We start from the raw sequence: 15132 nt of genomic DNA, 5'->3' as shown, positions 1-15132 counted from the left end.
ATCATAGACCGCCCTGTTTAACATACTTTCTATATACCTTTAAAGTTTTCTCCTTTTCCAGTACCATTTCAGTGTTATTAGGCATTCAGTGTTTGAAGTTTTAATTGATTTTTATAATTGTGTGCAATATATATATATTTTATTATTTTAAAGAGTAAAAAAGGAAATTAATATTAACCCTATTTCCTAGACTGCCACTCTCCCTCCCCCATTTAAGAATTTGATCATAGCATGATAAAAAGCATGGTTTGCTTATTCAGATATATGTTCTTGCGTGTCAGGGTTAGTTGTGAATAATATTCTAATAAATTGCCGCAAAAAATGAATGCGTATAATAAACCACTCCAGCTCAGTTCGTTATTGTAACATTTTAATTGCGATAAAAATACAAACACAACACAAACATCACTTTTTTACGTCCACTCAAATTAAACGTTCGAGAGAAAGTGCGGAGAGGATCATGGGTGAAGTTTATAACTAGCGCAGTCTTGCAGGGCAAACCAGGCATTACATCCTCCCCCTCTGTTTTAATTAGCGCCTCGCATTTAAAACAGCATTTTTCTTCTGTCTTCCTCTTTTTCGCAGAGGAGCAATTGGAGTAGTCTCCATTTCAATGAACGGTCTTGATGCCGAAACATGGTAAGTTCCTATAGGTGCGTTAGGATTGTCCAAACTGGCCACCTCGTATGAAACTGGTGATCGTTGAGTTAGGATCACATAAGGGCCGTCGCGTTTTGGCATAAATTTTGCTGTTTTTTTGTTGTGAGCTCTGCTGATAGGATGTAAAACAACCCAAACTTTTTGGCCAGGAGTAAAATACAGTTTTTTTCGGTTCCGGTCATAATAAGTCTTTCTCTGGTCCTGTTTCATTTCAACGCGTTCCTTAACAGTCTTAGGGATTGAGATCAATCTCTTCAAGTACGGCGTGATTTCCGGAACACAGTTATCATTGTCCAGAACAGCTTTTAGATCGTAGGCTACATCATCAATTGTCCTCAATTCACGCCCAAATTGCAAATATGCTGCAGTATGTCCAGTTGTATCTGATTTAGAAGAATTTAGAATGAAACGAATGCTTGGTAGTTTTTCAGACTAAGAATCATGTGAATCTCCCACAAGGATAACAAGACGAGGTTTTAAGTCTCGATTTTTCCCTTCGACTGGATTCACTTGTGGATGGTAAGGTGGAGTTAGGATTTGATTAATGACAAGTGTACAACAAACCTGTTACAGCACAGCACTTACAAATTGTGAACCATTATCACTAATTAATTTCCTTGGGATTCCGTACCTCAGGAAAACTTCTTCAATAAGTTTAGTTGCACACTCATGTGCAGTGGCTGGTCCAAATAAATCTATACTCAAAGTCTCGAATCGTTGAGCGTACGCCGAAGTTCTTAAATGTCCAGAAGATTTTTGATTGGTTGCTTTGAAACGACAGCATTCAGGACATTTCTTGACATAATTTTCAATATAAGATCTCATGCCGGTCCAATAGCATCTCTGAGAAATACGTTGGTAAGTTCCTTTCTCTCCAAAATGACCAGTAGTAGGAGAATCGTGATGAAATTTTATGATAGTCTCTCTTTCTTGGGAAGCTATTACAAGTTGAGCTTCTTCTGCATCGGAGTCTGGGGCATACCTTGATTCATCAAATATCCTCTCTCTGACCAGTTTACGAAATCTTCATCCTTTTTATTACTTTCAAAACATTCGATTATTTTTTTAATATTTTCATCCTTTAGCTGAGCATCACGAATGCTAACAGGACTTCTAGATGGCATATCTACGCTCACAAAATTACAGATTTCTGCATTGTTTACTTCAGTATCACATTTTCGAGGAAAATATTCGATCTTTAGGTTATAAGATTGAATTTTCAAGGAACAGAGGGCTAATCTTCCAGACGGTGACTTTAGATTCATCAACCACTTTAATAGTTGATGGTCTGTCGCTACAGTGATTTCTTGGCCTTCTATGTAACCGCGGAATTTATCAAGCTCCCACACGACAGCTAATACTTCTCTTTCTGTGGTTGAGTAATTTCTTTCAGCTGCTGTGAGAAGTCGACTGGCATATTCTATAGGATGTTCATTTGTCTTGTCCTCTCCTTGTAAAAGCACTGCTCCTAAGGCATAGTTACTAGCATCAGTTCTTAAGATGAATGGTTTCTTACAATCAACTTGTTTCAATACTGGAGGAGTAACAAAACATTTCTTAAGAGTTTCAAAGGCTTGTTGTTCTGCTTTTCTCCAATTCCAAATGGTTTTCTTCTTTGTTAGATTACTGAGCGGCCGCGAAATATCATCAAAGTTCGGAATAAAACGTCGATACCACGAGCAAGATTGTAAAAAAGATTGCACTTGCTTTACATTTTTCGGTTGGAGTATGCTGTTCATAGCTTCCACTTTAGCAGGATCAAGTTCTAATCCTTTAGGCGTTATCCAGTGTCCCAAGAACTTTACTTTTTCACAAGCAAAGTGACATTTCTCTAGTTTAGCATTCAGCTTAAATTCGATGAACCTCTCAAAAGTGTCCGACTAAACAAATATGTCATCGAGATAAGATAAAGTTAATATATCCTTCAAGCCTCTTCTCAAACGATCAATCAACCTTTGGAACGTGGCTGGAGCATTTTGTAGACCAAACGGCATCCTTAAGTACCGGAATGTTCCATAGCGACAAAAAAATGCTGTTTTATCTTGATCTGGTGGATAAACTGCAATTTGATGATAACCGGATCTAAGGTCTAATGTTGACATATAAGGTGTATGCTTAGCCTCATGTAATAATTCATCCATTAATGGTAAAGGATATGTATCGGGTAAAGTGAGGGAATTAAGTTTGCGGTAATCAATCCATAACCTCATGCTACCATCTGGTTTAGACGCAAGAACCACAGGTGAAGCGTACGGCGACTCACATTCTTCAATGACACCATGAGCCAAGACATTGTCTAATTCTTTCCTGAGAATTTCCTTTTAAACATAAGTCATTCTGCATGGTGGCGTTGCAACAGGAGGATTATTTCCAGTCTCAATACGATGTTCGGCGAATGGAGTAACTTCTCCCCCTAGTTGAAAGCCTCTCTCATACTTTTTAAGAAGAGCATTAATATGATTTCTTTGATCAGGCGTAAGACCTTTTCTTTCATCCTTACGCAAAGCAAATGGGCTAACTTCAACCTTCGCTACAGGAATGCGTTCAGTGGATTCGCATTCCTCAACTAGTGAATACCTTTTCTTAGGATTATCACCAAAATACCAAGACGTGGTCGATGCAGCTAATACTATATTAGCCTTCTTTAAAAAATTCATACCAATCAAGGTTCTGTTACCTTTAGCTTCAGGTAAAACTATAAATTCTGTTTCAATAATTCTACCTTCAATAGTTACTGGCAATACAGCTGACAAAGTTTTTCTAGATGTGGACACACCATCGGCTAATGTAACATTATGAATGTGCTTTTTCAATGCCACTTGATTTTCCTTGAATAATTCAAACATGCGCTCACATGAAATACAACGGTTTGCTCCTGTGTCTGCACAGACATACACCTCCTTATTACAGATCGTAATAGGCATATTCGGAGTTAACCCTGTCGAAGTATTACTACTATAGAGCATTACCTTTCTTGCTTCAACAGTTTCTTTCCGTTCTGCAGCGGAACAATTAGAGCATTTCTTTCTTATAAACTCTTGTTTTCCTCAATCATAACAAGATATCTTCGATTCCTTATTCGAGGAAAACTCGTTTCCTTTTGCTGCATAACTAGGCTTATTTAATTTCTTGTAACTATCCTGCGATAAGATTTCTCTCTTACTTTTGACAGCCGTACCCTTCTTTACATAAGTGGATCGAAATTTGTCGTAGGCGTCAAGCTTATCAGCTAAAGTATCTGGCGAGTTTAATTGTTCCCACTCATTTAACAGATGTTCCTTGCAATCAGGAGGAACTCTTCTCTTTATTTGATCCGCAATGATCAGGTTCTGAAGATCCTTAAAAGTGGTAACATTCGGCTCATTCAACCAATTCTCGAAATAAGCTCTCAGTTCAAAATAATGATAATGCGAAGTGCTTTCTTTTTGCTTGCGATGAGCAAACAATAATTGCCTAAATTTCTCGGAACTCAATTTTAAGCGCTTGAGAAGCAAATCTTTTACATAGCTAAAATTTGAAGCATTTTCTTCAGACTCACGGGCTATGAGGGTAGAAATCGAACTCGGTATCAGACTTAACAGGTGGGAAACCCAAAGTTGCTCAGGCACTTTTGCTAACTTCAGCTGCCTTTCCAGCAATATCAGAAATAGAGTAATATCAGCAGTTTCGGTTTTGAATTGAGGTAGTAACTTTTGAATATCTACTCTGGTCTCAGAATGAGATGTCGGATGTACTACGTTTCCAGTCTCCGCACTTTTAGGTTCTGTAGCTTGCAGTTCGAGTTTTTCCAACTCAAAATTCATTTCCATCTTTTGTTTTTCTAACTCCAATTCTTGTTGTCTACGTTTCTATTCCAATTCGGCTTCTGCCTTACATTGATCTTCCTCACGTAATTCAACTATATTTTTCACCAGTGAATTTACGAAGACCTAGTCTTTAAACAAAGGGGAGGATTTTACAAGCTGCAACTTTCATGGTTGGTTCCAATTCCATCTCAAGTGCTACCTGATATAAAATATCCTTACGCGCCTTGTCAATTTCAGACATTTTTACAACAAAAAAATATTTTTCCTAAAAGTCCTGTAAGAACAAAATGAGAAAAAGACTAAAAATTCGTTAAAACTTACCTTCACCCATTAGCTTCGCTAACTATTTCAATACATGATATAAAACATTCAGTGCTTAAAATTTTATTTACTTTTTACTACTAAAAGGTGAAATTTATACCACTCATTAAGATATTTAACTAACTTAATTTCAAATTAACACCTTAATTAATATTCATTTAAATATTAATTACCATATAAAATATATAATGCACAAAATTTTATAATTTATAACAGTTGGCACTTTTTATCATGAGTTAATAAACAACTAGATCTTACCATATGGCAATAAAACAATACTCATAATAAAATTAATTCGTAAACAAATTAAAATATCAATACCAATAATTCCTTTCTTTTTTTAATATATATATATATATATATATATATATATATATATATATATATATATATATATATATATATATATATATATATATATATTACTTATCAAAATAGGAATAATAAATCGTTAAGAACATCAAAAGAATAAAAAAGAATATTCATTTCAGCAATAAATAAAAACATACCGCACTTTCGTTTGGAAAGAAATAGAATACGACGTCATGTATTTAAGGCAATAAATAACAGCATCAAATTATACACTTCCTTTTTTTCGAAAGGAATTAATTAATACTTATATATTCGAAACAGAAAATTTAAATTTTGATGTGTACCTAAAGAAAAACCATCTTCAGAATAGCATTCATAGAAAATATTGAAAATACTTCACAAAATATTTCTAAATTTAACATACACTTCTTTTATCTTTTAATTCTAGAACATATAAAGTATGAAACAAAATACTTATAGAACAATATTATAAACCATTTTTCAATGTTTGCTGAAAACTACAAGTGCTTTACAATTAAAACACACACATTTAAGAAACTAAATACTCATAGAACAAAACCCCCTTTTTTTTTTTTTTTAACTTTTTACTCTGCTTTGCCGGCTGGCACAAAATTTAAATACTTAACATTACTTTCATATTTTAATCATCGCAGGTTTGATCGATCGATGCATTATTTTCGAAATCCCTGCCTAGGATTTCTAATTCGGAAATTCGACGAAAACTATTTCTAACGCGGAACGCGTAATGCCGAACCATACCATTGATTATAAAAGGGTTGGCGAAAATTTCTATTGGCGTTAAAGGAGCGTTCTCGCAAATCGCCAAACAGCTATGTGCTTATGTTTTTGTTTTGTTTTCGGTATCGCCTAACATTCAGCAAGTTAGATATGGATGCGACGTTTCTTAGTATCAATGAAGCGGATCTTCCAAACAAATTCTCGAATATCATCACCAAAAATGAAGGAAATCCGCTCTTCCGTTAAATCATCTAATGACATCCAAGATTGGATTGACGCATTCAGCGTTAATACCTGCACATCATGGATTACACGCAGATCTCATCCAACTGAGACAAAAAAAACTTATTTGCAGATACGTGTTCTTTAACTGTGTTATAATTTTTCATATCCATACATATTTGAATGATTTGTTACTAAATTATGCTTTTCTTATCCTCTTAGAAAAGACTATGTGTGCCACTACAGCAGTCGTAATAAAAGTAGCGCTGTTATTAGAAAGACAAAAGACTTCCAGTGCACTGCTTACATTTATATAGCTATCAAGCAATCAACTACAAATACAAAAAGAAATGATAAATTTGTGAAGGTATTTTATTATTAATTTATTCATTATTTCTGATTTAATGTAAAATTCTGCATTAAATGAAATATAAAACGTATCTTTTTTTTTTTTTTGTTATGGCGTCGAAATAATCTTTTGTATCCGTTAACTAATGTTTATGAGCGTTCTTTAAAATGTCGTAAAGCTAAGACAAAAAAAAATTGTACATCATTACCTCCATAACCAATTCTATGTTTTCATAACTTTCATTTAATCTATTTCGAATAGTGAACTTCTTTTCCTACTCACCCACTAATTAAAATTAATAATTTCACAATAACTTTTAATCCTTAATAATGAAATAGTTATTATAATAAAATTTGTTTACTTAAAAGATTTACATTTTTTTATTGTTTAGCAGAGACTTGGTTTCTAATTCTATATTCATTAATTAAAATTAATGGTTCTGCTCGATAACCATTTACAATTTTTTTAAAAAATTTTATAAACTTCTTATTTATTTTAGGAAATTTTCTCAGCTATGTTTTATTGGTAATTAAAATGTTTACTTATAATTATTAATTAGTTTTGTTTAACTATTTAAATGATTAGACAAAGGATTTATTGCAATTAAAAGTTTTTCTTTTCTTAATGTTTAGACACATAAGTGAAAATTAATTTGATTGATCTATGTCTAAAATGTGAGTTCGATAACTTATAATCTATTTATGTTCTGTACATACATCTAGCCTCTGTTGTCGCCAATAGCTCAATTAAAAAAAAAATTTTTAAAGAAATTTTCTGATATTTTTATATGAAGGATAGTATAAAGTTTGAGAATAAAAAATTTGTGTTTAAAAAAGTTGTTAAAAATAATAATTATTATTAATATTTGACAACAGGAAGGTTCGATACTAGTATTAAATTAAAAGTTTTCGAGATTGAAATGCCGTTTGGACGAATAAAAATAAGAATATTTTGGTTTAAAATTGCATATGACAGTTAAATACAGTAGTTTTTCAATTTCCGATAACCTATATGAGCCTGTGTATTTGTTTCTGGAAAGAGTTTTTTTTATCTAATCATTTAAATTGTAAGTATAGTGAGCTTTAATAAGATATTCATATTATTTTCGACTTCTTTTTAATAAGATATTTTGTAACGATTCTGTTTCTATGAGAGCAAATATTACGAGTAACATTTCTATGATAGCAAATTTAAAATATTTAAAATTTCTTTTATAAATATTTCAAGACGAAAATGATCTCTTTTTTTTCATGTCTTTGACTGTTTTTCTAATTTACGGATAATGAGAAACTTGAAACAAATAATATTAAGATTATTTACTCGTTTGTCTGATTTTAATAATTTACTGCAAATTCTAAAGGTATTTAATATTGGAAATTCTTAGAGAATTATTTTAATATTTCAGGCTCAACGAAGATGCCATCAGAAATTTGGCACGTCCAGAACACTTTTAAACAGGATAAAGAAAAGGATCAATGTAGTTAAAACTCGGAGTGCATGGGACTCCTTTCAATGTACAGCTGGTGCCCACATTTCTAAAACTTCCATAGGTAAAATTAAAGCTCAACCTTCTTCAATAAGCCGTAGAAGAGTTGGAGTTACCAGGGGCAGCAAGAGGATACCCTATGGGCGTTCACCAGTTCGTGAGCAGTACTCAAGGAAAAAACGAAAAAGAAATCTAGCTGAAAATGTCACTATATATATATATATATATATATATATATATATATATATATATATATATATATATATATATATATATATATATATATATATATATATATATATATATATATATATATATATATATATATATATATATATATATATTAATTATGTTAGTTTTGTAATATTATTATTTTTTTAATTATGTTATTTTTTATTTATGTTATGAATTTAATTACTCAAAACATTGAACTGATACGTATGTATGTTACATAATAAACCTGCACGCAATATTTGTAAATAATAAAATATATTTTTGAAAATGTGCATTATCTATTAATTGCACTTATTATTCGAATATTGAAAGAGTATCAAGGTATCTATGACCTCCGTAATAAATTAAGTATTTACTGACTTTTATGTATATTAAGGAATTGAATCAATTTTTCACGAAGTTTAAGATCTCATATCATTGAAAAAGAAATAATTTAATAAAGATTTTTTTACAATAAATGCTTCCAGTAATAAAACAAACGCGACATAGGTTATTGGAGATTGAAGAAAAATCCCCTCATTTGTACATTTTTTCCTTCTTGAAATTATTTCACATATTTCTTTTTTTACTAGCGAATTTCCGATAACTCTAAAATTTTAAAAATATCGATTTTTTCATTTGCAAGAAATTTTCACTTTAAAGCGTGATAACATTTTTGAATACTCTAATTTTTTTTCTAGTAAATAATATGTCTTTGTTAATTTCTAAAAAAAAATTTCATGAAAAGTTTACATTATTCTTCTATCAAGATTGATTTAAGAGAGAATATCACTAAAATAAAACAGGTTATGTTTTCTTACAATAAAAGTTAAATAGAATTAATTCTTCAAAATAGCGTTCCAATAAAACATGGTATCAAAATGTTACGTTATTTTTTGTGATTGGTTCATTAATAAATTATTTTTATTTCTTCGCAAACACAATTCTTGTAAAAAAAATTAAATATGCTGTATCAAAAAACGTTCATAAAATATAAATTATTGCGTTTAATAAAATATAAATACTGTGTATTTGTAAAGTGATCCTAACAATAAAAAGCTTATTTTCTTTTTTAATTCTCTATTAAAAAGAATTAATGAGTTATTTTTATTCATCATGGCCAGTCGAGAAGGAGAAAAAGAATATCGAATTACACTGTTTAGGTTAATGTAATTTCGTTCTCCCACCCAGTGGCGTACCTAGAACTTTTGCCGCCCGGGGCTATCTCAAGTTTGCCGCCCTTTCTATTATAAGTCAATCAAATAGTGGTTTTTATAAATTAATACACATAAATAAATTATTAAGTTATTTAATCAATATTAATTAATACACAGAATAAATTTTTTTAGACATATTTGTACGCACTCGTAAACATATTTATATAATATCTACTCTTCTAGCTTTCATACTAGAAAAATCGTGTATAATGCTCTCAAAATTTATATTACTTGTAATTTCTTGTTCTATTGACAATATTGCAAGATTTTGTGGTCTTAATTGACTCATTGTAGAACGAAGATAATTTTTTATCAACTTCAATTTTGAGAAGCTTCTTTCGCAACTAGCGACACTGATGGAAATTGTTAAAAAAATTCTTAACAAAATTACAATGTTGGGAACAGAATTTTCCAACCTATACTGCTGAATAAATTTTAGCAGATCAAGAGGGCCCTTCTCCCCGTTTTTCCAATGTTTTGCCTCTTCTTTTAGTGTAGGTACAGCCATAAAAACCTGGATCCTTTTTCTTTCAATATGGAACTGTTTTTTATCAATGTCAATCAAGTCATTTATTTGACATTCAAATTCTTCATTTAGTAGGTTACACGGTATTATACACGAATATTTTCTTACAAGGCCATGCAACTGATCGAAGCGTTCTTTTATTTCCTTTATAATTCTGTCCATAGATGAAAACATTTCTCTTCGTACTTCTTCTTCTAAGGATAGCCCCACGTCTCGCGAATTTTCCCCACTCATATTTTTTCTCCTTCAACTCGACGCTCAGTCGATATCTCCAACTCTTCACAAATTATTTTGGCTGCTATAACAGCGTTTTGTACTAGCGTATCTCTTTGTTCCATGAAATGTGTTTGCAAAGAATTTAGTTTTATATGGCATTGGTGGACATTTAACCATTTTATTTGCAGGTATTTTTGAGCGTCATTAATTTCCAAAAGGACGGGTTCCAATAAATGAAGGTAACATAGAAAAAAAAAAGATTGCATAGAATTGAGTAATACTCCAGCATCTGATCTCGTTTTACTATTTCCTTCTTCAGATGTCAATTTTTCCAAAGCGCTTAAAATGTAAAAAATATGTTTTTTTACTATAGTTACCGCGGCAGCTCTAGCGCTCCAGCGAGTTTCTACACTGCGTTTAACACCTTGACCAGTGATAGAAAGTAAAACATTCCATCTATGAGTGGACGAAGAAAACAACGAAAACAACTGTTCGATAGTTCCAAAAAATGTGATGGAATTGATAGCTGTAGAAGCTGCATGTAAACATGCCAGGTTTAAAGAATGATTTGTACATGCTACAAATTCTGCATTTGGATTTATTTCTTTAATACGAGTTTGAACACCGCTGTGCTTTCCTGCCATGACGGCAGCATTATCGTAAGCCTGTCCTCTGCATTTTTTTATATCTGAACCGTCATTTTCTAATTTTGTTAAAATCATATCTGTGATTTCACCAGCAGTTTTTCCTTTAGTTTCTACAAAGACAATAAACGATTCTACAACTTTAACTTCGCTACCATCAATAACTACATATCTAATAATTTGACTGGTTTGATCTTTGTGTGAAATGTCAGGAGTGCTGTCAAATATAATACAAAAGTATTTAGCCTGCTTTATTTGATCCATAATTGTTTTTCTGACTGCGCCTCCCAATAGCTCTATGAATTCGTTCTGGATCTTCGGCGACAAATAAGAGATACTATATTTATTACCCATCTTAATTTTTGCTACGTGTTCTCGTAATACTGGGTCGTACTTAGCCAATAAGTCAACAAGCTCAAGAAAATTTCCTCTATTTTCCATTGAATCGATGTTTTCCTGATGAACACTTTCACGATGTCCTCGAAACGCCAAATTTTGTTTTGCTAAGAATCTAATTATATCAAGTATTCTTGTTAGAATTTCCTTCCATTTCTTTATTTCTTTATCAATATTCTGTTGTTGTAGTTTGTCAATAGTTGCGCCACGTTCAAGTCTTATTTCTAATTCCTTCCATTTGGAATATGATCGAATGTGCAGTGGACTCACCTCATGTTGACTAATTTTGGGATTAAGTTTCCACCATTTGTTAAAACCATTTTCCGTATTAAAACCTGCTTGACAAAGATTATCAAACAGTTTGCAGCAGAAACAATAAATACTTTTCTTCGATGGTGAATATACCATCCACGATCTTAAGAGCTTTTCGAATACAATAAAATAAAATTATTATCTTGTTCTTGAATTAGAATCCAAAATTTACACTAAAATGCATTTATATACACCGAGGAATAATATTCGAAATCATATAGTTAATCATAATTTATATAAACCAAATATTAAACTTATAATAATCATTTATTATTCAAGAAAGAAAATAAATATGAAATGAATAAGTTACTTTTTACAACTATAAATAAATATAAAAAATGCCGCCCCAAGGTAAGTGCCGCCCGGTGCGGACCGCACCCACCGCCACCCCCCTAGGTACGCCACTGCTCCCACCACATTTACGCGTTCCCAATTCCACCCGCAATCGCCAAGTTTCGCAGGGGTCCCCAACCCTATGCCCGCGGGCACCATGGCGCCCTTCGATCGGTTTAGGTGCGCCCGCTACTTGTGCCCAACAATAAAATGTTTCCATTTTCAATTTTCCCATAAAATGTTATGTAATTTGTTTTGCTTTCTCAATATGGATGATAAACCTAACCAAAATAGAAATCGCCAGGAAAAGGATCTCCATTCCCACAGATATAAGCACAAAGCAAAATACAGCTGACCACTCGCGAATTGAATATATGAACTCTTATACTTTGTATGTTTTTCAAGCAATTTCGTAATAATTTATTTTACTCAAGGATATTAATACTAATTATATTTATATGTTAACTTAAATTTTTTGTGCATTACATGCAGTGTATATTATTTCCTATGTCTACCAACTATAAATTTATCTTGTAAAAATTAATGGTGCCCGCCACTCGACCGATATTCTGGTATTTGCTCTTAGGCACAAAAAGGTTGGGGACCCCTGATCTATGGTATGGTTTGTCATTACGCACTTACGGAACGTGACGAAAACGAAAACAATGGAAATGCGCACTATTTTCGGTTCTTATTCGAAGGCATAAAATGTAGACTTCGGGCCCCATAGGTGGGTCGCCACTATAATAAACCACTCTAGCTCAGTTTGTTATTTTAACATTTTAATTACGATAAAAATACAAACACAACACAACACAAACATCACTTTTTTACGTCCACTCAAATTAAAACCAGGAATTACATGCATACGCTTTTGCTTCGGATTTAATAAATTGAAATATGGTTTGTACAAACTAATGAGCATATTTAATGTCAGATCTAGGAATGATTAAAATTTTATCTGTGCACATTGAAACCTGATAAAAAGTTATTTAGTTGTTGCAATTTTTGACTTGCACACAACAACTCTGCATTTATGTAAATTAACCTTAATTCATTCGCCTGTTTCAACATGTATATAGGGTCATTCTCTTGTTGTTGGTGAAAAAAAATTGACTTTTGATATCTTGTGATGGGTCGAATTGATGAAGCGACAACACTTCCAAAGATACATTAATAGAGGGAGAACATTTTCCCCACTGTTCTGGTTCGTCCCAGCTGGGAGACGAGATCCATTCGAAGCGCATTCTTAATGAACAATGTTCCCTTTACGAACATGTAATATTCTATCTGATCGCACAGTTGCAGTTAAATGCGGATTAATATATTTAGTGAAATCGAATGAATCTCTCGGGAAAACATGTACAACAGATGTCGGGAAAGGAATGGAAACACGATCGGAAACGGGATTAATTATACAAAGAATAATCAGAAGCAAGACATCCAGATGTTGAGGCGACGCTTTGGAAATGTTACATAATTTTATCCTGTGCAGACAACAGAGTATTGCAAAGCACTAAGCATACCGTATGTAAATGTGTGTAAACCAGGTAGCAGTCTTGTAGTAAAGATATCAATTCATTAATAAAACAGGATAACCTATTGATTAATGTATAAAATAATTTGGCAATACAACAAGTTCTAAGCACACTAGGAGGCTCCATGTCCCTGCTTGCTCAACTGACCAATCCCACGATTGCTACGTAGTTATTTGTTGTGTTTTGTTGATAATAAAGATTGCAAGGAAAATGTATTCTGCTGATAGATCTTAAAATGTTTTATTTCACAGGCACATATTGAATTCCACCCAATGTTACACACCAACATTTTCCTCGCTCACTCAGCAGGTTTTCATTTACACACTTGATTTTTAAATCCGCATTTAACTTTTAATAAAGAAAAATTCGTTTAATGTTTTCGCCAAACGAATTCATTAGCAATAGGGCGAAAATTAATAACGAAATGAGGCCTTAAAATTTTAAATAGTAACTCTTATTATTTTTATTACACATGTTGACTGGGAACAGCCTTAATAAAATTTGTAATGTAAACAATTGTATAACAAATTATCTAACGCTTAATAATTGCAAAACGGCAAAGATTTTTTCCTGTTAAAAGTAATATCTGCTTATGAACTTGGTAAAAATTTTGAAACTTTTAGTGAAAAAATTGTCTAGTTTCTTAAGCAAAAGGCAGCAATTCCTTATTCTGTCACCTACTTTTTTTTTATTATGTTTTCAAATCGCCTCTCCCTTTTGAGGAACCCGGAAAAATAAAACCAACACATGCATAATTTTATGCTTCAATTTTTAATTGTGAAAGCATAAATTGAGCGAAGTGCGTGGAAACTTAATATTTGAAATATTTTAGTTAGAGAATTATTGACTGTTGTAGTAAAAATATCTTCTTGTAGTATATAATTTGCAGTATAACATTTCCGTGGCTATTTTGAATAATTATTTAATCACAAATTTCAACGAAAGAATCAAAATATGATGTAATGCGTATTATGCTTATAAACTTTTTTTGCGATTAAATTTTCGCTTTTTTTTGCGTGAAATAGTCATTATTTATACACCGCTGAAGGAAATTTTATTTATCTCGAAGTCGTTATATTACTGCCGAAGGTAATGATATGAAGAAAAAAAAATGTATGTTAATAAAATATCCTTATGTTTATATATTGATAGTTTTAAAAATATAAAAACTTAATTTAAAAGAGTGTTAAAGAATTGAATTGTGGGTTGAAATGACCTGTTAACGAAAACACCTTTTCAATGAAATGATCTATCGACCACGTGGTTTCATTATCTCACAGATTCATTATATACTGTCTTTTTTTCTCTTGCTAATATCACTCTTCATTCACTTCCTACATCAAGATTCATTCAGAATAGTTATTTCAATTGTGCGATGTTAATCTATAATAGTGTACATTAAAAATTAATCTTAGAAATAAATGTGTTAAATATGACTAGAAAAAAATTGTGTAATTTACAACTTAAATGTGTAAAATACAATTAGAACACGAAATGTAAAAAATGTTTCGTTTTTGCAAAGTGATATGAATAAATAAGTAGGCAATTTTCAAATAAAATGCCTCTTTTCCGGCAACTTCACCATACTATTAAGATTTTGCATCAGGCTAGGTTTAAAAAATTTCAACACAGATATGCTAAATTATAAAGAAGTGCAGGGGGCATAATGTCTAATGTAAAAAATCAAAAAACTAGTTTCAAAATTACGCATGACTTTGCCTACGAGATAATCCTTTCTACAAATTGTCGACGAATTGACCCTGTCGACGAAATAAACTTTTCTACAAATTGGACAAATTGACCCTGCCGACGAAATGGCCTG

General features: G+C 31.9%; 1 protein-coding gene across 1 annotated transcript; it reads right to left on the bottom strand.

The window, feature by feature from the left end:
• Positions 1-10101: 10101 nt before the first annotated feature.
• Positions 10102-11535, bottom strand: LOC147808468 (zinc finger MYM-type protein 1-like). The gene has a single exon (XM_087165061.1). The coding sequence runs from the start codon at positions 11533-11535 to the stop codon at positions 10102-10104; it is 1434 nt and encodes a 477-aa protein (XP_087021187.1).
• Positions 11536-15132: the final 3597 nt, after the last annotated feature.

The sequence above is a fragment of the Parasteatoda tepidariorum genome, chromosome 5 (assembly GCF_982258835.1).
Source record: "Parasteatoda tepidariorum strain Cologne lab strain chromosome 5, Ptep-v5.0, whole genome shotgun sequence".
Taxonomy (NCBI): Eukaryota; Metazoa; Arthropoda; class Arachnida; order Araneae; family Theridiidae; genus Parasteatoda; species Parasteatoda tepidariorum.
The sequence above is the reverse complement of the archived record's forward strand: the minus strand, read 5'-3'. Positions and strand labels throughout refer to the sequence as shown.

Bases quoted from the DNA above. Each gene is read 5' to 3' on its own strand.
- LOC147808468 (XM_087165061.1), bottom strand. From the start codon at position 11,535: ATGGTATATTCACCATCGAAGAAAAGTATTTATTGTTTCTGCTGCAAA.